At 41.5% G+C, this 22938-nt stretch overlaps 1 protein-coding gene across 2 annotated transcripts; it reads right to left on the bottom strand.

The window, feature by feature from the left end:
• Positions 1-1885: 1885 nt before the first annotated feature.
• Positions 1886-21809, bottom strand: grhl2b (grainyhead-like transcription factor 2b). 2 transcript variants are annotated; one of them, XM_005917544.3, is made up of 16 exons: positions 21428-21809; positions 19572-19743; positions 18967-19034; positions 17252-17624; positions 16593-16651; positions 16298-16454; positions 15409-15520; positions 11594-11688; positions 7822-7980; positions 6899-6956; positions 6583-6722; positions 4282-4319; positions 4032-4123; positions 3184-3269; positions 2989-3053; positions 1886-2899 (listed from the first exon to the last, which is right to left on the bottom strand). In XM_005917544.3, exons 1-16 carry the CDS (start codon positions 21445-21447, stop codon positions 2785-2787), a joined length of 1809 nt encoding a protein of 602 aa, XP_005917606.1. In that variant the 5' UTR covers positions 21448-21809; the 3' UTR covers positions 1886-2784. The 2 variants fall into 2 exon arrangements, with proteins under 2 accessions (XP_005917606.1, XP_014187638.1); XM_014332152.2 differs by lacking the exon at positions 21428-21809 and adding an exon at positions 21142-21418.
• Positions 21810-22938: the final 1129 nt, after the last annotated feature.

Here is a 22938-nt window from a genome sequence, read left to right as displayed (position 1 = left end):
ATGATGAGAGATCTCCCACATCTGGATCCGGGCATTACTGAGCTCCTGGACAGTCTGAGGGGCAACCTGGTGTTGTCGGATGGACCAAAAAAATAATGTCCCAGAGGTGTTCAGTTGGATTTAGGTCAGGCAGCCTTGGGGGCCAATCAGTGTATCAATTCCCTTGTCCTCCTGGAACTACCTGGATACCCTCTCCACACGAGCCCGGGCATGATACCAGTCCTGCTAATGGGTTAAGGACCTTCTAAGATCCTTTTCAGCTCTCCTAGAGTAACTGCCTGTCTCCTGGAATTTCCTCCATGCTCTTGAGACTAACTTTTTCTAGAGGACTGCAGGTGCAGCCTTTGGTAGGGTCCAGGTATGGCCCCATGCTACTACTAGTAACACAGATCCTAGCCAAATACAAAGCTAGTAAAAACAAAACAAAAATCAACAACAGAAAAGATGAGGAATGACAAAAACGGCCTCCAACTGTAAAATCACTCCTGTTTTGGAGGTTTGAACAGAGGGCCCTTTATCATGTTTCCACTAAGTGCAATATTTATTGGTGATGTAAAATGGGGAAACAGAATGACTCCAACCAATTTATATAAAGTCTTATTAGTTTTAGTGTGTTGTTTGTGTTTAGTTCTAATTGGTAAAGGCTAACATGGTGATAAACTATGAGAAAATGACATGCTAGCATACCTGATAGGTGCCAATACGAATGCCAAAATGAAATAATTAATAATTAATAGAAAACACAAAGCATCATGAAATAAACTGTCACTGCAATTCATCAAGACCCTAATGTGCTGGTACCCTGCACAGCAAGTAAAGGTAAACAGATCCCAAATAAAAGACTAAAGCAGAGGACATCAGGTAACCAGTTGTCCCAGAATGCATTCTTAATTAAATCACAATGGTGGCAGAAAGTACTACAAACTATATGTGATTTTTTTGTGTTTCTGTGTTGCCAAATATACTTTCAAGATTTGTTTTTAGGTGACAATGTAGTGGTGTGACCTTTAAACACCTCTTGGAATTTGCAAGCTAGCTATTTGCAAATGTGCGCTGATATTTATGGAGATGCAAAGTCTTGCTGGCCTAACAGCCACCTTGCCTTGCCAACATTTGGCTGCCCAGGCGGTTGGAATTAACAATACTCACTGAAAACAGCCTGGTCCGGGCACACTGTGTTCAAGACCCCATTCACTGTAAGGACTTCTGTTAAACTGAAAGCATATTCATGAAAACTGTTCACCAAGTCACAGCAACATCTTGGACAGCTTCTTAGCTGTTATGAAACTGCAATGAAACTCAAACATTTGGAGCCTCTCTGAGAACAAAAGTTGAACTAAATATTTTATAAAAAAAATATCAGTGGCTCCACATTATAGTTTATACATTCACTGAACAAGTTAAAAGAAAATGCCTGGATCAATCCTGGGAGGAGAAATAAAATCCCTTTAGGATTACATTAAAAAGAGTATCTGATGTAAGAATGAAGCGCGAAACAGTCGCTTTGGTGATCCCTTGTGAATAAACTAGCAGCTGAAAGCTTAAATATTATTTTAATAAAATAAACTCTTATTAGCTTTAGCTAGCTAGTGTAACGCGCTAACTGGAAAATGTTAGCATACTAACATTCCACATTACATCCTCTAGATTACAAATAATAATAGTTCAAATGTAGACAACTCACCTAAATTTTAAAAGCTTTAACATATATATATATATATATATATATATATATATATATATATATATATATATATATATATATATATATATATATATATACATATATATATCAAACATTAATATATAGCATAGTACAGCTCTAGCTGCTGTCTTTGACTCCAGTTCTATTCATTGTGTTTAATGTTGAGCTGCTTTAAAATGCACAAAGAAAACACACTTGTATATGTAATTTATTAGTTTGGCAACCAGACTTTTCTATGTTTAGTCTAACAGTCTTTCCTTGTGTGCTAGTGAGCATGCTAGCATTTAACTCACAGACTCCTAATCACAGTTTTGCCAAAAAATGATATCGCCATACCTTTATTAATTTTTCAACACAACCAAACACTTGAGTTTCCAACAACAACAGCATATCGCTTGTCTCCAATGAGATTGTTTTTAGTCTTCAAGTGTTATTCTCATTTAGGACTAGAAATCATATTTATTTTGACCTGTAAATACTACAACACGGCTGAAATGAAGGGATATGACATTTTAAAACTTAACGAGTACTGTTAAAGAGTACTAGTTAAAAGTCACTAAAATGTAGCACTTGAAATTCTTGGATAAATTGCGAAATTTAAAATCTCATTAAAGCATTAATAAATAACATCTAACAAAAAAAAGGCCAGCATGCAAAGCTACTAAATTACTTGGGGTAAACTAAATCAAGCTGCAGCTAAATACAGTACATCAGGCATTTCACAAGTCTACTCCTGATGTGTTATTTGGCAACATAAAGTCTGTACAGAATGAGGATAAGCATACATATTCTTTTATACAAAACAAACATGCTGTGAAACTGGAGAATATGAATCTGTGGTCCATCATTTCACCCCAAACCAGTTCATAGGAACGTCCTTTCAACAAGAGAATCAGGAAATGCAATTTGCTTCATAGTGTAACAGTGTGGGAGAGATATCACGTGTTTCCACGTTGACCTCAAAGCATCTGTACAGCTCCAGTGGACTGTCTCCAGTAATGCCAGTCAGCTTATCAACCAGTCACAGTGTCTCTTTTGATTTTTTTCCCCCACAGTCTCTTGAGTCAGTTAACAAGCTGTCAAATCTCCGTCAGCATGATCTTGAAGGCGTCTGCGTAGCTCTCGATGCTGAGGATGAAGGTGTCTTCGTTGGAGTAGTGCTCGATGATGTTATCGTCCATGTTCACCAGGATCCTGCCGCAAAAACAGCAAAAGTTTGATTTCGTGTGGAAAAAGTTCAAGCTCCAAGTTAGTTTCCTCTTCCTTTTGTTTGCCTCACTCACCCTTTCTTACTTTTCTTGTACACCTTGGCTATCCTCTCCGTCGGCACGCCATATTTCTCTGATATCTACCGATGAGAAAAAAAAAACAGAAAAGAAGCAAAAATAAAAAAGCAGCTTATGAACAGGCGCTCGGGCTGCAAACAAACTGTGCCTTTGACATTAGTTCCCACGTACAAACAGAGAGGCATCACTCACAGCATCCATCAGGCCTCTGAGCGTGGGAGACTTCAGCATCAGAGCGTCGAACACCTCGTCTGTCTCCTTTCTGACATACAGCAGCACTGCAGACAGGAGGGAGGAGAGCAGGCCACCTTTTAGTTTATATACATAATAATGTGCCTATGATTGGAGTGCACAGACGGAAGCACTTAGAGGTATTGTGTTTGTCAAACTAATCAGCAACCATTTATAAATCCTTTTACTACTTTTCATCTGATGTCAACAGTCCTTCGGGGCCACACAAACACATTTTGTTTTTGTGACATTTTACAGACTAAATAAGCGATCGGAAATCTGAAAAATGCAGTTTCATAACAGCCGGGAGGCTGCAAAAGGAGGTGGTGTGACTCAGTGAACCTTGCAAGGAATGAACTTTCAGTCTCACAGAAGAAGAAGAAGAAGTGCTTGGAAGAAATGGAAACGTAAGCATCTGTGAAGCTCCAGAACAGCTGCTAAATGTACCTCTATCTGCTAACATACAGAAGATTACCCGGTGAGACAAATCATAGATGCTTCTGAGAACGGTTTCATGTTGCTTATCCAAATAATCAGTTAAATCAAAATGATCGAATTGTTACTAAGCGTAAATAGTGCTGCTCGTGTTACGTATGATGGAAAATATCTGGATGGAAAAGGATCTGGGCACGGTGTTTCCCTTTCTCGGGCCTGATTTGTTATAAATTGCATCGTTAATCATTAGAAATGTCAAACTCTCTTGCGTATTTCCCTGCTCTCCTTCCTGGACTTTGTCATTTCTAGAAGGTCACTTAAAGAAGACAGAAGAGATGACGTCCAGGTGTAGGAGAAGGCGGCCGTGCTCGTACCTCTCTTGTGCGCCTCCTCTTTGATCTGCTTGTGAGGAGACGGGCACAGATCTTCATCTGACGACCTGAACATCCTCTTCACCACCACACTCCTGTAAACACAGAACAGCGTCAGGTCAAGCGCAAGCACGTCTTCTTTTTTCCATTGTGGTGATGTGCACTTCCCCTGCCTGAGGCTATCTTAAACTGCTTTCATTTGCATGACTTATATTTGTATGAAAACAGGAGTTTCGTGTTGACGCGTACTCACCCTTCTCTCTCAATCTCCTCTGTGTTGAAGGTAAACACCTGAAAAGGAAGCGTTAGGTATTAGTGGCAGAAATTAATCTTATTGAAAATATAAAAACACGCAGAAATAAATCTAAAAGTCTTTTCTATATTTCTGCACATATACGATTTACATGGCTCCTAAAAAAACAGTTAAGCAAATGAGATGAGAATGTTTTGCTCGGTTGTTTTTGGAGAAACTTCTCGAGTAGTACAGATTTCTGTTGGGGTATGTATGTGAACCTTCTAAGATGACTTCACCCCGTGTTCGAGGTGACTGATCAGGTGTAATGCTCAGAGTATATTTAACTCCACAATGTTGATGGATTTCTGAATATAAACTGGACATTTGAGGTCCTTACACAAGATTTCTACTGGATTAGGAACTTTTAGGACTTGGATAGCAGGGCTTAACTCAAGCCGTGTTCGGTTTGGGAGGAGAACCTCTGACCAAGGAACTCCTAAACCCTGCCAAAAGTCCTCTGTGAAGAAGGAAGACTTTTACAATGGCAGAGGTTGCTGGGGAAGTTAAGAAGCTGCCCAGTAGCAAGGCACCAGGTTTGGATGAGATTCTAAAGGCAACAACTGGTGAACCATCTGGTTCTTATATAGCTTTTCTAAACCTGCTCATTCACACAAGCCCTTCTTCTATCTAGGATTCACACAGATTCATATTCCGATGGATGCATTAGATTGAAGCAACCAGGGATCTAAACCACCAGCCTTCCAGTTAACAGATGACCTGCTCTACCTCCTGAGCTACGGACACCCCAAATGATTTTCATGTGCAGGGAGGCTGGGCTGAGCCTTGGGGATAGGGTAAGGCTCTTGAAGGAGCCTGGAGTAGAACTGTTGATCCTCCAGGTCAAAAAGAGTTTGTCGATATGCTTTGAAATTTTAGTTAGAATGCCTCTTGGGGGCCTCCCTTTCTAGGTTTTCTTGGAGGAAGGGGCCGTAACACTATTATACAGGGTGGTGTATCTTGCAGTAAATTTTAAAATCCATGCCGAATGTAAAGTTTTACATGCAAATGTGTAATGTGTCCCATTCCAGACATGCAGCATATGTCCGTAATGTGTCCCATTCCAGACATGCAGCATATGTCCGTAATGTGTCCCATTCCAGACATGCAGCATATGTCCAAACAATAGTCAAACTCGTCTCGTGCAAGTATGTCTGGAGTCACGGCTGCTGTTCTGCTTCCCCAGCAAAGAGGACGTGTTTTGATCGTTACTGGTTAAATGGCTGAGGAATGAAAGCACTTTGAAATCGGATTATTCTTTTTGATACACCCTGTATATCTCGTCAACTCTGGGAATGCCCCAGGTCCCCCCAGGAAATACTGGGAAGTGTTGCTGGAGAAAAGGATGTCTGGAATACTGACTTTCAGGAAAGTTAATTTTATTCTTCTTTGATTGTATAATTTATAGTTATAATTTGCTTCTTATATTCATTGTTTCATCCTTCCGGGCACAGATCCAGCAAAATATGGAAGGATGTTGAATTCTTGCATGTTTGGATTCAGTGTTTTCATATCACCAAACACAATGCTTCTTATTTATACCCTTAAACTTTATTTTGGGCTCCTCTGGCCAAGAGCAGATGGACAGCAGTAGCGTTCTCTTGTAGCCTTCTTGTGCACACCTTTGTTTTTCAGTCTTGTGCTACAGCTTTTACACATCTGGAGTGATTTTTATGAACCCACCGAGTCTTTATTTGTGTCTGACTGTATATTGATGGAGTTAAAACTCCTCAGAGACGCTTCAGTAACCTTTTCCAGCCGTAGAAGCAACAAAAACCCTTTTTCATAGGTCTTGTTTGCTCATGCCACGATACACTTCCTCCACAATATTAAAAAGATCAGACCTTGATCCTTGCTCGCTATATAAAAACATGGTATCACTTCACACCCAATTCTCATTTCACCTGCTAATCCTCAAGGTTCACATACTTTCACCACTCACAGATAATATTAATGACTGAACATTTTCATATATTTTCATCTCTTTTGTTTAATTCTACCAAAGACAGACTCGAGGTAAGCTTCCTCTCAGCCTGTAGGCTCTGCAGGCACGCCATTATTTGTTCCTTTTATCCAGTTTTCTTAATAGGTCTTTGTTTATCCCATTGTTTCCTCTTTCACGTTGCCACCTACTGAGTTGGGGCTCTCTTTATCTACTCTAAGGACATGTGTGAAATTCAAATATTTTGGGTTACATTTTTGCAAAAATACAAAGTTTGCTTTTTTTCTTCTTTTTAAAAAGAAAAAGAAGAGGTGACCTACCTGTCCGGCTCTCTGCAGGTTTCCAAAGTGAACATCGGGGATGAAGAGCACGGGCTGGGCATCCAAGTCGGTCATGGTCTTGAAATAGGTGGTGTCGGACTTCTTGGTGGCACTTATCACCCCGACGCCTCCGTCTTTCCCTGGAGATAAGTCCAAATGAAAAAAGCAGAATATGAATAGCAACAATTATTACTGATGAAGGGGAGATATATTCACAGTGATTTGCAAACCTCAAACTGAACCCTGGAGCTATAATTTTCTCTGATTATTTTTTCATTTTCATTCAAAACTAAATTATTTCTCACTCGGCTCGTACCTTTCGACTTCTTGCGTAACAGTTTTCTCTCCTCATCCCTTATTTTCCTCTCAGCTCCCTGGAAACAAAAAGAAAAGAGACATCAGTTTGTGTATACGAACAAGCCTCAGAAAAAAAACACATCTGTGTGTGTGTGTGTGTGTGTGTGTGTGTGTGTGTAAGCTTCATTTTGTGCAGAGGATGCATAAGCTGACCACTAGAGGGAGGACTGATGTCATGATATAACTGCCTCACTGCAGCTACCTGTCTGAATATTTTACAGTGAGTGCGCCCCTTACTGGTAACTCCCAGCAGCTCAGAACACACAAGTAACTTTATCTTAATGACTTCACGTCAATGCCACATGAACTGAGGCAAAACCAGACAGCAGTTAAACTCACAGTAGCGTATTTCTGTTCAAGCTTCTGAATTTAGTTCACTGTTTGAGCTGTTATGTAATCTGTACAGAAAATGAAGGCACGAACTTCATTTATAGTCCTTTAAACTACAACTTCTTTAAGTCACACATTTTAGGCGCCTTTAATTATTAAAGAAACAGCTCACAACAAAGATTAATGAGGGTTTTTTTAAGGAAACAGGTCACAGTTCATGAAAAGAGTTTTTGAGGGTATTTATTGTCACCCTGAGTAACACAAGGCAAGTGCATTTTTATATCCATTGTATTCAAGAAAAGGCAGACACCTGATATCTCCTTAACTGGGCAACTCACACCAAAACAATCTAGATGGACAAAAACGGCATTATAGGCCAGAGGGTAAACATGCACATGTGCGATTGGAGTGGGCTGTCCCTTTAAAATCTCTCCTGAGAAATGAATGAGTCAAGAAAATAAGAATAATCAAACTTACTAAACAAATAAGGCGCATTTGGTTCTGGCTAAAGGACTCCACATATAAAGAAATACAGAAGAAGTGATCTATCACCTTGTCACAGAAGACCTTGATCTGTGAGTAGGCCCTGTGCAGCGGCCTGTTGCTGCGGTTGTTGTAGCTATAAGTGTCAATCTGGATCATCAGAGGAAGACCCTTCACCCCCTTCTGAGACGAGAAGTCTGTGCTCAGGCAGTTCACTGTGATGAAGATCTTCAGGGACACAGAACAAGGAAGGAGAGGTGGAAATATTAAAATACTTTAACTCTGCAATTTAGGAATAAAAGTACACTCAGTCCTCACTTTTTTAGATACGCTGCTCTTTAACGCAGATATCCAATCGGCCAATCACATTGCAGCAACTCAGTTCATTTATGCATGCAGACATGGTCAAGACAACCAGCATCAGACAGCTGTCAGACAGTATTTCAGAAACGGATTTACTGGGATTTTCCCACACAATCATCTCTAGGCTTCACAGGATGGCATCACGAGCTCGAATAACTATCTTTACAACCAAGGTATGCAGAAGAGCATCTCTGAATGGGCTACAGCAGCAGAAGACCACACTGGGTGACACTTCTGTCAGCTGAGAACAGAAAATTTAGGCTGACCAAAATTGTACTCTGGAAGATTGGAAGAATGTCGCCCGGTCTGATGAGTCTCAACTTCTGCTGCAACTTTTAGATGGTGGAGTCAGAATTTGACATAAACAACATGAAACCTTGGATCCATCTTGTCTTGCATCAATGATTTAGGCTGCTTGTAGGTGTAATGGTGTGGGGAAATTTTCTTGGCACACTTTGGGCCCCTTAGTACCAATTGAGTATCATTTAAACACAATGTACCCATCTTCTAATTGCTGCTTCCAGAAGTATAACACGCAAAATCTCAAATCAGCCCAATGAGTTCAGATGTACTCTGATGGCCTCCACAGCCATCACATCTCAATCCCACAGAGCACCTTTGGGATGTTGTGAAATGAGAGATTCACATCACAGAACGTGCAGCAACTGTGTGATGCTATCATTTCAATATGAATCTAAATGTCTGAGGAATGTTTCCAGCACCTTGTTAGAGTCTGTCCATATTTAAATCCCAAAGCGAGCCAGCATGTTTTAATTTTAAAACTCAAATGTTCGACATACATAGTTTTGTCAGCTCTGAAACACCTTTAGTTAGCCAGTGGGAGCCTTTCCCCCCCTTTTTTTGACAGACACTTGGCTGTTAAGTGTCTAACAAACAAAATTCCTTTCCCCTGCGATGTGTTTTCTTCTCAGCAGATAAAAATCAAAAGTACAGAGATAACAGATCAGTGAGAAACTGTTTTCTTTTTCATGTGGTGGTGTTCCCATCAGTTAGAAAAAAAAAACTCTGTTATGTTTCTGCTTTTCTTGTTCGTCAAGCCTCGGCACACATCGCCATCAATCTTTGGTCTGTGTTATAAATGTGCAGTACAACAAAAGCCAAGGAGGTTGGTCATTAACTTGAACCATAAAAACTCCATTATCTACAGCAGCCAAGAGGAAAGCCTGTGGAGAAGAGGCAGGGTCAATGCTAAAGCGCCATTCTTTTATTATTCTCTGCTCTGCAGTACTTCTTTCACTTTTATTTTCTCTGATTTTTCTATTTAAACACCAAAGCTACAACCGTTAACTGCACCACCCGTTTATAAATGCAGAGCATGGCAGAGCAAGGTGAGCCGCTAAAAAGAAAAGAAAAAAATTGATAAAGATCGAGTAACTGTTTCTCAACAGCACCCTGTTGGAAGACTACCAGCTTAAATCCTTGAGATGTACTTTAGTGACATGTGGGAAGATTATTCGGCCTCATAAAATGAAAATAAAATATTACATGGGAACTTATGCTGTGCACTCTCTCTGGTTTCTACTTATGAAGCAATAAACGCCATTAGAAGTCTAAAAAAATAAATAAATAAAATAAAAATAAAGTACCTGTGCAAAAGGCTAACAAAAAAATCTCCCATTTCTCTCAGAGTAGTTTGTTTGTCTTCCCGTACAATAATAACTTTTCTCTCTAGACAGATGGGCTCTTGTGTCTAAATATTATGTAGCATTGGTCCATTTTTATGCTCGGGCGGGTCAAATCCTGCTGTTTTAACAAAGCTGTGTCTCTCTGATAGACACAAGGTGTTTTTAGGCTTCAGTGCCGTGACCCACGGGCATTAGAAAATAGTGAAACAGGTATGTTACTCTCAACTCATTACAAGGTGGTGCTTGCAAACGTCCCTGGCTGTCACTGGGCAGGCATCACTTTTCAGTCTGCAGGGATAATGGTGTAAACAACCATATTGTAACCCAAACCACAACCTCTTCTTAAACCTAACCAAGGAGTTTTTGGTATCTGCACCTAACCTGTCACTAAAAGCAAAGGTTAAACTGAATGGAAACAAATAGAAATAAATCTCCCAAAACTGGGACAAAAACTGTGATTTCTTGGTGACAGAACTGTGACTTCTGAATGCAGCTCAACAAAAGAAGGACAATAACTCTTAATATTCAATATTTTCCACTGCTGATGAGTCAAATCAACAATGTCAAAGGACATGCTGACATGGGCACAGTATTTAAACGTTGCATCTGCAAGCCACTTTGCAACCCACCATCACCTAAGCCCCTCTTTTTTCTGCTGTGTCTGATGTCGCAACTGTTGTTCTGGGTTTTGCAGCTGTTTTGATCTCTTTAGGCTTCACACAATAGAACAGTATAACAGTTGTAATCTTCCTTTGACTAAAGCGGCCCCTGATATAAGTTTTTCTTCAAATAAAAAGCACTTAAAGCAGGAACCTCTGTTTCAGGCGTGCACACCATATCATTTGCGCTTTACTCTGAAAATAGTTCTATTGTGTTTAATTGAGGCTCAGCCTCTGGGTGTTGTGTTCTTCTTTACTGCCTTACATCTTATTCATTTGACAAGCAGTGTTTTTCAACTTGCTATCAGGCATATCAGGCGTGTAAAAACATATCATGGAAGTGAAAAAGACTCTGTCTCTTTAAAGTCCTCCTGGTTTTCTTTTAGTCCTGACAGAGAAGAGCAAATACACTAAACTAGCAGGGCAGTACACCTGTTTCCGTGGTTCAACATGCATACGTTCAGGCTCAATAGTTGTGCAGATTCAGAGAGGCAAAAAGAGTGACAGAAGGAAAGAAAGACAGAAAAAGATGAACAGACAGAGCAAATATTTATCTAGAGAAGTGAGCTTGCATTTTCTCCAGCACTGTCTTTGTCCCCAGGCTGCTATTACAATGAAAGAGGCACACAACACGGAGTGATTCACACAGTCGCTGGTGCTCACACAGAAATGAGGGCAAAACAAACAACAGAGGGTGGGGACGGAGACTAGTGTGTGTGTTGGCCCTTGGGGGCACTCTGGAGTTCAAACACCGGCGGGGCTCCGTTTAAGGAGTGGCCACAAAGGAGGACAAACAGAGCAAAGCTACGCAACACTGCCCTGCAGTTTTATGACACGCAGTCAAAACCACTCCGATCACAGCGGCAGAAACCATTTGCCAACGTTTTAAGAATCAGTTGTTGATTTCAAAATGAGTGCAAGAGCGTTAGTGATGCCTACGGGTCAGGCAGGTGCTTGCATCACATTCGAAAGTGCTTTTGTTTGCCAACAACTGAATCAGCTCAAAAAACCTGTCCCACTGCTTTTTCTTATTTCCAACACGCCTCCAGCAAGAGTAAATACTATGGAGTTTCTGGGAAAATTACAATGACATTTATTTCCTACACACACACACACAGACACATGCACACGCACACACACACACACACACACCCAGCCGTAATAAATTTGTACCTTGGCCTCTTCGTTCACATCCCAGGTGAAGGAGACGGCGTTGTAGGCGATTTCTTCAATGTTGCTGATCGTGTTGAAGCTCTCCTTGTAATCAGCTGTGGGGACACACGGGGGCACGGTTCATTTCAAGTATGAGTTCTTCAGCAAACAGTCATACCGCCCCTCAAACCGGTCAATAAAAGCAGGTAGCTATTGTTATTTAAGATAAGCAATGAAATGACACGCTTCACTTTTGTGAGATAAAGCCTTATCGGCAAGAGCAAACAGAGTCTCGGGCTTCAAAGGCAGCAGGAGGAAACACAGAAGACTATTGGCCGCAGACGACCACATTAAAAGCCAGTCAGATGAGTGCATCAGATTCATATTGTTGACCTCAGACTTACAAACAGGATGGACTTGCAGGGCTGCGGTATGCTGGCATAATGACTCACATGTGGCCCGGGATTTTATTTCAATGTAAAGAGTGAATCATGACTATCATTACTGTAAGAATGAATTTACGTCTGTCTATTTTAGCAAGGAGATTTCACGCGTCCCTTCATTTTGAGGATTTAGACTGTAAAACTGTGGAGAGATTTGTGCTCATGTGGCCCATTTCCAAAGGTTTATATCGTTATTCGGAAGGAACGCCACAAATATGCAGATAATGAAGAAAGCATTGCCTGCCACACAATTTTTTGCCACTAAGTAAAGTATAGAATCCATCATCCATCCATCATCTCCAAGAAATAGCCTTAGAATAAAAATCTTCGTGTGGGAGGATGAGATCCAATTGTGATCAGTTCAATGCCCCCCGCCCCCTCTGTCAGTGACTGCTCATCTCCTCCCTCAACCTAACCACCGTTACAGCAATACTTCCTGCTTTCTGAACAGGTGCACAAAGCTGCAAGGCGAGCAGCAACATGCCTGTCTGCTAACAGCCCACTTTAAGTAGGCCCATTCAAATGATCCATTCTGTGACGCTGCCCAGGGGCACGACGGATCCCGCCTCATCCCCACTAACCCCCACGACTCGCTATTCACCTCAGATCACCGAATATCTTCGAGTTACCGCCGCACAGTCTGAGCTAGCTGAAGCTGCGGGGACGACGGCCCGTCCTCGATCGCTGGCCTGGTTTGTCAGCATGATCTTTAACGAATGTATACTTTTTGAAAGATGAGCGTGTCCGTGTGCAGATAATATCTCTCTGTTGATACATGATAACGATCTTTGTATCATATATGCGCACCTATAAACAGAAACTCATTACACTAGCAAATGCCAAACAGGGTGTCAAAGAATTGCAGGCAGAAAAAGCTGCCACACTTCCTCCAAACAGACGCACACATGCGATTACATGAAACCAGCAGTAAAATACCTTTAATCTCCAAGTAATCATGTTAATGCTGAGATGAATTCAAGTTCTTGCTTTGCAGTTATTTGAAGACTATTTATGTATTTGGATAATAAAATGTGCCATATAATCTTACTCTTTCTCTTAACTGTGACAGTTAATGCTTAACTGTGTTTTCCTATGTGTCTATGAAGGGACCAGGAAAGCAGACAGCTACATTTGGTGCACCTGGGCAAAGCAGTCCTGGATGACAGAAACTCTTATGTCTTATGTACACCTAAATTAGCATGCTTTCCCTTTAGTTAACAGCAGTAGCACAGTGGCTCTAGATCCCTTTAAAAGTACAGTTCAGCATTTTGAGAAATGTTGTTATTAGATGCCTCATATCACTTTCAAATCCGTGGTCACAGTCAGGAAACAGGAGGCTCTGTTTATCATCAAGACTACTATACTTTCTGTCTGTCCTGAATACACAGTAAACCAAACAAACACGACTAAAAGTCAATAATGGATCTTCCACAGGGCTTTAGGAAAACATTTAATACCAAGATACTGGATCCCGAGTTGGCCCATGTGAATCCTAGAAAGTGCTTTGAGTGCTCAACTCAGTTGCTGCCTCTGCAACCTGCTTTGCAACCCATCCTCCATCCTAGCTCCTTGTCCTCATGCTATAACCAAGTTGCTGTGCATACTTTTATCTCGGAAATCAGATGTCACTCCTGACCTTTGTGGGTCCAGACTTTATTTTGCTCTTGAGCTCCATGTGTATTTGTGACACACTAAATAAGCAAGCCACAAATACATAGCAGTGGTTGCTGTTTTACAGTTTTACTAATGTCAACATGCATTTGGATTGTGAAGTTGGAGTTGCTGGGGTTTCTCCAACTTCCTGAGTTGGAAATCTGACTTGATGGGTGTTCCAGTTGAAAATTCTGATTTGGAAGTTGGGATTTACCACTTCAAATTGAATTCTACTATAGCTGCAACCTTCAAATCTTCTTTGTAAAGTAAAGTTTTTAACCCAAGCTTTTCAGGAGGAAGCGTGCACGTCATTACGTAATAAAAAGCAAGGTGGATGTAAAGGAAAAAAGGGGAAAAGGTTATTTATTCCACACATAACTACAACTACAAAACAAGCCTCCAGTTGAACTCTTGATTATATGTTTATCTTACTAATATACCTTAAACAACTGTCAGAAAACTGTTGCTCCACATCGTGCTTACTTGCCTAACTTAATCTAGGCATGCCGGGCCGGCCCGACCACACAGACCAACAGACAGACAAACAGAACAGACTCACAAAACCAGGGAGAAAAAATGGAGCACAACATTTACAAAATCAGCTTAAAAAATCAAGAACAGACATTAAAAACGCAACAAGTTAAAGCTCATAACATATTATTTAAATGTGACTTAATATATTCAAGCTAAATATTGGCCTGAATTCTCTATGACTACAACAGCAGCATTAATCATATATCTTTTGTCTCTGATTAGAGCCTACTTTCACTAAAGTGGTCCTGACACAACTGTCTTTGAAAATGTTCAGTTCTTCCAGTGGATCTACCCATCCGAGAGCAAACTGACCAATATTTTCTTGACTAAAAATAAAAGAAGTCCAAAATGTTAACGGGTTTGGCATCCTCTGGATCGTCTCTCCCGGCAGATGTAAAGATGTGTGTGAATTGTAGGCTGATTGGGACTTGTCTCGGGTTGTATAAGTATAAGAATTAAGATGAAGATCTAAACTGGGGAAGAATTACTTCCAACAGACCACGACCAGCTAAGGTAACAGTGTGGCTAGCATTCCTCTCCCTGTCCTGACAAGCTGCCTATGTCTGTGTGTGCTTCTCCCATCGAATTCTCCCACATACCTCTACATCTCCGCTCTCCGAGCAGGCCCTAGCTTGTCAAAAGGCAAACCGCCTACTCGCTTCTCACACACACTCATTCAACAAGGCGTAGAAAAAGACGGTTCAAATTCAAATGCATCAACTGAAAATCGACGGCAGACAAAAGGTCAAAAGTGTGACGATTACGAGTCTTCAGATGAGAACGCGTTTACCCGTGGGAAACGCTGTGAGACGGAGTTTCACAACTTCAAGTTGAACCCTGCTTTGGATTATTGTTTTTCTCTCTTTTCACAATTATTTCTGCTCAGTCTCCCAGGTAATGTGAAAGAGATTAGAGGATTTAAGTGGTGGGTCTCAGCCATACGTAGACATTAAGAGAGTCAGGTGTGTGTGCGTGTGCGACGGCCCAGCCTCTTGTCTGATGGTGGGCAGCTGTACGGCCACAGACAGACATCTGGGTGGAGGCTTGTTTGCTCTCAGTTTAGCAATGCTGTGTTTATTGGTTAAGCACATTCCAGCATAAATGTGTCATCTTGTCCTTTGCTTTGTGCGTTTTCATTCACTCATCTGTTCAACATGGGAAGGAACATGAAGACAAAAAGATGGAGGGAGGCAGTGAAAGTCTCACCGATGTCCAGGACTCGCTGTTTGGCCGTGTGCTGCCGGGAGTGCCAGTACTTCCAGTATTTAAGCTGCTCGTCTCGGTTCTTATCCTCACTGAACACCACCATGATCACACTCTGAGGAGGGAGACGAGACAGAAAACAAAACGTTAACACGACTTATGAGTCAGACAACGCCAGTCCTATCTGACATTCATTTTTATATTACAGCTTGGCTTTTATTTGTAACTTTGGACTCAGATCATCTCCAGAGAGTTGCATCAATATAACAACAAAAAGGGGATGATCACCTCAAAATTTACCCAAGTTTTAATAAACTGTCTGAGTGATTCGGGTTAACTGTTTCCTGCTTATCCTAGCCAAACTGCTCACATCATAATGGCCAAGCTATGAAAAAAAAAATCACATTTTATGAAGTTAAAGGCACATATTTTGCTATTTCACAGCTTCATACTGGACTCTATCTTAATCTGAGAGTTTATCTGCACTCTCCATCTGCAGCCAGAGCCGGGCCTTGAGATGACTACATTAGCGATAATACTCTTATTGACACCACAAAGAGAAAATAGCAGAAAATCCGCTTTAAAAGTGAACATTTGGAGGAGCTTGAAGCCTTTTAGCTCAAAGGGATTACTCCTGCATATGGTGACCTCATTTGGGAGTTTGGAAATGTGTAATACGATCAGCAGCCAATCATATAAAATAAGGAAAAGAACAACAGATTCTCCTTAATTTCTTACCTTTGTTTTAGCTCTGTTTTTGATCTCCACATATTCTTCTGGGCAGTATCCGATTCATAACATCTGAGTTTATATTTTTTTTATTTTAGCAATTTTACTTGCTACAGGTCATAATGCCAAAAGAGAGATTAAAGACAGATGTGGACATGCTCACCCGGACTTTACTGATGGGGTGTCGGAGGCGCTTGTTGGCGCTGAGCTCGTTGAGCGTCACAGCGTAGAACTGGCCTTTGTTCAGGTAGGTCATCGGCCCTTCGCCCTGCTTCTGACGCAGCGAGCGCGTGGCGTCCAGCGTGTACTGGAAGCTGTCGCTGTACACACAAACACATCGAGAGCCCCGTGACTGGAAATGACAATAGCACCGAAAGGCTCTTCTGGTTACAAAATGGTCTGCATGTGAACATTTACGCCACAGCCACTGTGATAGCAGGTGGGCTTGAGTCACTTACATTCCCTCCTGATGAAATAAGAAGTCACCTGTGGCTAGAGAGGAAGGCGAGTGGTACTTCTGTTGAAAAGGCACAAAAACACAGAAAAAGAGGAAATTATTCAATATAAAGGCACGTTTTAGAGGAACTGCTCAAACAATGCTGCAGGTGGAAAGACGTGAAGGTCCTGGTCAGCTGGAGACCTCCGAGCTACAGGGAGCACATCGGATGGACGAATGTAGTGAGCCTTTAACCTCTGAGTGATTCATATTTGTACATTTATCAGTCTCTGTCCAGCTGATACAGTTCAAATCATCAGCAGTCCTCTTGTGTTACATTTCCTGTTTTAGTGCCTGCTTTATTTCTCTTGCCTTCTAGCACCTCATCATTCATGCAGCGGTGGTTTATAGGATTATAATAACAACACAGCAAAAAGAAGAAAAGAAGCAGACCTGATCCTGTCATTGCAATGCATTGTGGTCTACTGAGCAGCTTTGGACAGTTGCTATATTCACTGATTATCTTGTAGATTTACTGGCATCAACAGCACATAAACTACAATGCCCAACACGTTTAGCACCAACAGTGTGCTTTTTTTGTTCAGTGTTCCCTTAAAAAGAAGCCGATTCTATGTTTATCTTCATCAGTGTCTGTTCATGTCACGCTCTTTCCATTCTCACCGCGTCTCGTTCCTCTTCGTACGGACTGTCAGGCGGGCTCTGCTCGTCCTCTTTGGCGTACGAGTTGTGACTGACCGTGGTCACCTCATACGGACTCTGTTCGTAGATCACCCGCGCCGAGTCTTCTCCTTCCACCCTGTAGTGAGCCCCCCCTCCTGGCATGAAGACGGGCGCATATACCTCGGCCTTCACCACGGCAACAGCCGGAGAGCCTCCGTCCCCCGACCCCGTCGAGCCGCTGAACTGCTCCCGCTTGGTCTCCTGGTGCTCGGTGTTCAAGGACAGGTTGACGGGGACGGACTTGAGGACCTGAACGCGGTTGTCCACCATCTCCACCTCGCTTTGGCTGCTGGGGTTGTTCTGCAACATCGGCCTGAATAAAAACATGAAATTAATAGGATTACATGTGTTTCCTTGTGAAACGCACAAACTATTAGATAGTAAAATTATTGGGTGAGCTACATCTGGAGGTAAATGTCTGCTGCTCTCTTTACGGCCTCAACAAAAAATAACAAAAATAAAAAAAATAATCATAAGTAGCCCTAAAACTGATGTTCGTTTTAGTAAAAGAAAGGTTCCCTGTGGTGTCTTTTGTGTGGGTTTGATGTACGCTAAAGCAACAAATGGAATAAAACAGGTAAAACATGCATTCACTATAAATAGATATCTGTATATGAATATGCAAAATCTGTCTGCAGGAGGCAAAAGCTTTGGCACTTCAGGAAGCTTTTTGGTTTATGAACAATCAGGTTTTGGTTGCATGCAGGTAAAAAGCCTGCATGGAGGGCATAAAAGGCTAAGCATTTGATGAACTGCGATCTCAAGACCACTGATTATAATCTGATGATGTTTAATGCAGGTTTTTGTAATTTATATGAATACAGCAGTGACTTAGCCGATTCCCAGAAAAATCACATTGCGACTGTATTATGTGCTTCTTTGCTGTTTTTTTAACTTCAGGGGGTCGTTTTTTGGCTTAACTCTAATAAACATGGTTACAGAGGGTCAATGCAGGTCTTTAAAAAAGTCCCCTTTTTATATTTTAAGATGTAAAAATGCGTTCGCCACTAAAATACAACACATGCAGGTTTATGTAGAAGAAGAAAACTCCAATGAGAAGCTGCTTTCATTTAAAGGTTAGCACTAATTTGCAAGTCAGCGTTGAAGAGCTGAAAAATAATAATAAAATAAATGTAATGATGCTCTCAGGCACAGTTTCTCTAAACACTCACGCAGCATGTTGTCTAAATGGAAATGAGGCGATGTTTCCCTTTTTACAGATCAGTAAGTAGATAACAGCAGTTTGCTCCCAGAGCCGGAGCGTATTATATCATCAAATCTTTTGTATTCTTCTTTTTTCCTCAGGGAGCGGGAGCCTTTCATTGGCTTCAGTCCAGTCTGGGCTTCTTTCTTTCAGTATCAGTGCTTGGAGTGAAACAAGACTCACTGATCTGTGATATTTTCACACATTCATGCTCCTGGTGTTTGTCTCATATCACTGCGACCTTAGATTAGATGACTCGCTACTATTGTAACTGAAAGCAATTTTTGAAGAAATGGCTTTTTGTATTAAACAGTTTTCATAGAACATCTTTTTAACTGTCTACTTTTATTGCACTGAGCGCCCTTGTTTGTTTCCACCTGCTGCTGGAAACGTCGACCACCATGTCGGGCGTATTTTCGTGGTGTTTCGAACGAGGCGAGTGTTCACTGACCTCTTCTCCTGTTCCTCTGTAATTTCAGTGGCTTTGGAAAGTTGCAGAAGTCTCTTTTCTTTGGGCACCTACAGAGAAAAGGAGGACAGTCAAGTCACTCTCGGTCAAGCCTATAAGGGAGCTGTAGCTCCCAGATTAGTGTCCCACATGCAACATGTCACCTGTTTACGTCAGACCTCTGTGCTGTGTAATGTTTCAGTCGATTCAGTTAAAACAGTTGTCATTGTGATCTGATTTAACTTATTTGACAAATCTAAATAGAAAGGAAATGCCCAAAATATGTTAATTAATATGCTGCTACATTTTAATTATTATTTCATCTCCTTTCAGCCAGCTTTCCTCTGATTGGCTGCCCCTCACAAACAAAAAGCTCTGATCAGCAGGTGAGTGCCTGAGATGACCATATTGGGGATATCTGATCTCAGTGACATCATAAACGTCAATCAGTAGAAAAACTGTGTTCAGAGCTTTTAGACAGGGCTTACTTGCACACACACCGAGTTCATTATCACTTTTGCTATGTTGAATGTTTCATTAATGGTACAGATGCATGAAAGAATCAAAGGCGAAGGACAACAGATGCTCTTTATGAGGGTTTTGGGCACCTTGTAGTAGTCGTAGAGCAGACCCAGGGCGTTGGCACTGTCCTCGTCTCCATTGATGCTCATCATCGCCTTGGTGGCGGCTGTCAGCGGGTTCTCCAGGTACGACCGCCACGCCTCATCCTCGCTGGTGTACGCCCTCCTCTCGTTGGGGACCACCACTACCAGACGTTTGCTTGAGAAGCACAGGGATTTAAACACTGTTTTACACATGTACAGTTTTTTTTTGGTAGGCGATCAAAAAAACATGACAACTGTTATTTTCCAGGCTGAACTGTGATGGATGAACTAATTAGCTAGAGCAGCGTTCACGCCTGTCTGTTTTTCTCTGTGTGTTTTCCTCTTTGCTCTTTAGGCTCACTTAAGATCAGATCAGAGACCAGTTAAATACACACAGTGTTGCCACAACATCTCTCTGAGCTCAGCCAATCACAGGAAAGGCTCCGAATGTGGCAACTTGCACAACGAAATGCTCCTGTCATGTCTGACAGTGGCCATTTTTCATTTGGCTTTCACGTTTGTGGCTTCAACGCACTTCTAGACATTTACACAGGAAATATTAATGAGGATTTTTTTCTTTCATAGATCTCTGTGTAAGTGTATGAAAGATCCACTTTCTCTATTTGTGCACTGCGACCAGTGATGCAAAACCTTTATACAGAAAATAAAGGGCAAAAGAGAAGCTCCGCTGTGTCTTCCTTATACTGAATCACACAAAAAGGCACGATGGCATGCTTTCTTTACCCGGCTGCAAATAAATAATGCTCCTGCCTTTGGATCGAGCTTGTATTGTGAAAGAGGGTCGCCGGAAAGCAGACGTCTGAGCGCTGTTTAGGAGTTTTGGAGCTTTAATCTGCTGGGTTTGAGTAAATGTTAACGCTGTGTGTCAAAATAGAGGCAGACACCTGCTGCTTCCACTTATGCGGGAGACAGCAGCTCTGCAGGAAAACTGGAAAATCAACTATGGGCAGCCACACTTTGACAACCATATTTGTTGCAACATATACTTCTAATAGTGATGATAATGGATGAAATAATAATTGATTATCGTGTTAGGAATGATCTAACTAAATGAAATAAGGCATAAGGTTATTATTAATGCAGTTAATCCCTGTTATAACAATATTAGACACAATTACAATTTAAATTACACAGAATTTGGAGAAAGCAGGACACCTGTAACATCTGGTCTGTATTATTAATATTATTATGATTGTTAAGGAAAAAATAACAATTTTAATTTTTAATTTTCAAGAGCAAAATCCTTCTGACTCTATTAAAATTTTAGCGCTGCAGTCCAAAGGTTGATTTCTTTAAAATAACTGTTAATAAATAAAGGAGTTTGTATATCCCGTTAGAAAACAACAGAAGAGGCCAGCAGGCTTTACAAACTGTTCCCATTCACAAGCAGATCCAACACGCTCTCTAGGCCTTAAATAGGAGGAGGGAATGAAACGATGCAATGATATCCAAAAGCAGCACAAAAAAAGTATATTTTTTTAGTTAAAGTGTTTAAAAATAACAGTCCTTGCACCCTGAAGGTTTTCCCATCAGTCAAAAATGGCGAATTCACCTCTAATGAAATCCACGGCGCCAAGCTTGTCAGCTTCTCCTCCAGGCCCTAGAACAGCTTCATATCTGTCATAAACAGTCCAAACGGAGCGAAACCGGTACGCGAGCCCCATTTTACACCCCTCTTATTTTATTTTTTTTAAAGTGTGTGTGTCCTAAACAAAGGTAATCCCGGGTTTAAAGCAGCTTCGTTTTAATAACAGACTCAAAAGAAAACACTTGAACAACTTTCTCCCCCCCGCATGTAGAAATCAGCAAAGATCCTCTCCTCTGGCTCGATCACTTACTTGTCTGTCTCCTGTGACATATTTAGCTTCCTCTACGATTCTTCCTTGTGAAACTGGACTTTCAAGTCGGAGCAGGTAATAGAGTGAGAGTGAGTTGCCAGAAGTTGGGCTACAGGTAAGTCGACTTTTTCTCGCCCCGCTTCTTTTCTCCCTGCCCCTCTCTCCCTCTCTCCTCTCTCTCTCTCTCCCTGTGTTTGTGTTTGGCTTGCCTCTCCTCCGCTCCTTCCACCTGGGCAGGTAAGGCAGCAGCCAATCCCTCTGCGTCTCTCTCGCTCACCTTAAACGTAGATTACGGTGACAAACATCAGCGTGTCATACTTAGCGCATTGCGATATTTGCCATGACTCTCTTTTAATGGCAGCCGGTCAACTTTGTGGCTCTGAATTCTTTCACAGTGGAACAATTGAGGCTGAGGGCGAGTCTGCCCGCTGATTGGCTGCTGTCGAGGGGAGAGGAGATCCGATTGGCTGCTGGGGGCAGGTAGAGGCCCACCTTACCTGCGAGCGAAGCAAAGACGCCGCAGTGACACAGAAAACGAAGACACACAGGAAACAGATTAGACTTACGGATTTTTAGGCTTCAGATATGATTTGATTTGATTCTGTTATGATTGATTATGTTTGAAACAGGAGGACTTGAGGCGTGACTGCACAGCCTCGAACTGGCCACTCACTGCCTCAGGCTGTCTTTCATTCCCCCATCGGCTGATTTTACTTCTGACCCCTCAGATTTCAGTAGTGACTCGTGTGTGTGTGTGTGTGTGTGTGTGTGTGTGTGTGTGTGTGTGTGTGTGTGTGTGTGTGTGTGTGTTCCAGGTAATCTCAGAGCAGAGCGAAGGCAGGGAGGAGCCCTGTCATTAGCTGACAAAATGCCATTGTCCCCTTAATGAAGCTATTGTATAAGGAGATCCCAGTGTTTAGGAATACCCTGCCAGAGCAAACAGTGTGTGTGTGTGTGTGTGTCTGTGTGTGTGTGTCATACAATGACTGTGGAAGTGGTCAGGTGGGGTGCAAACAATCGCTGTTGCTGAATATAAAACTTCATTTTTCTTTTTTTTAAGATGGTTGATGGACACAAGTGTCCATTCACAGAGCAGAGACACAGCAAATAAAACTATACTATATATACTCAGTATATAAACAATATGTCGAAACAAAAACAGGATAAGTGGTAGGAGTACAATTGTGATATATGTTATTTTTGAAAGCTGAATAAATGGTAAAATAGTTTAAGATTTTAAACAGATAACGCTGTAAACAGATTTACAGCTTCTTCTATTTTTAGGTTTTGACCCCCTGGACATGAGTTTTAATGTGTAATGCATTAATGAATTTAATACCATGAAGTCTAAGTAAAAGAGAATGATGACAGGTAATCTAACCCCATACTATAAGAATATCTCATTTCTATCTTTCTCCCAAGTCCTGAGTGTCAGAGAGTCAAACATATGAATCCAGCTGAAAATGATTTCCTTTTATTTGCACCCCCCTCCCCCCTTTTTCTTAGCTTTT

This window comes from Haplochromis burtoni, unplaced genomic scaffold, assembly GCF_018398535.1.
Source record: "Haplochromis burtoni strain Fernald_Lab_line unplaced genomic scaffold, NCSU_Asbu1 Contig_25, whole genome shotgun sequence".
NCBI classification, from domain to species: domain Eukaryota; kingdom Metazoa; phylum Chordata; class Actinopteri; order Cichliformes; family Cichlidae; genus Haplochromis; species Haplochromis burtoni.
This window is presented reverse-complemented; position numbering and strand designations above follow the sequence as displayed.

Excerpts from the sequence above, each read along its gene's own strand:
- grhl2b (XM_005917544.3), bottom strand. The coding sequence starts at position 21,447 with ATGTCACAGGAGACAGACAA. Across the intron at positions 19,744-21,427 it reads ATGTCACAGGAGACAGACAA|CAAACGTCTGGTAGTGGTGG; the intron begins GTAAGTGATCGA and ends GTGCTTCTCAAG. Across the intron at positions 15,521-16,297 it reads ACCCCATCAGTAAAGTCCGG|AGTGTGATCATGGTGGTGTT; the intron begins GTGAGCATGTCC and ends CTCCCTCCTCAG.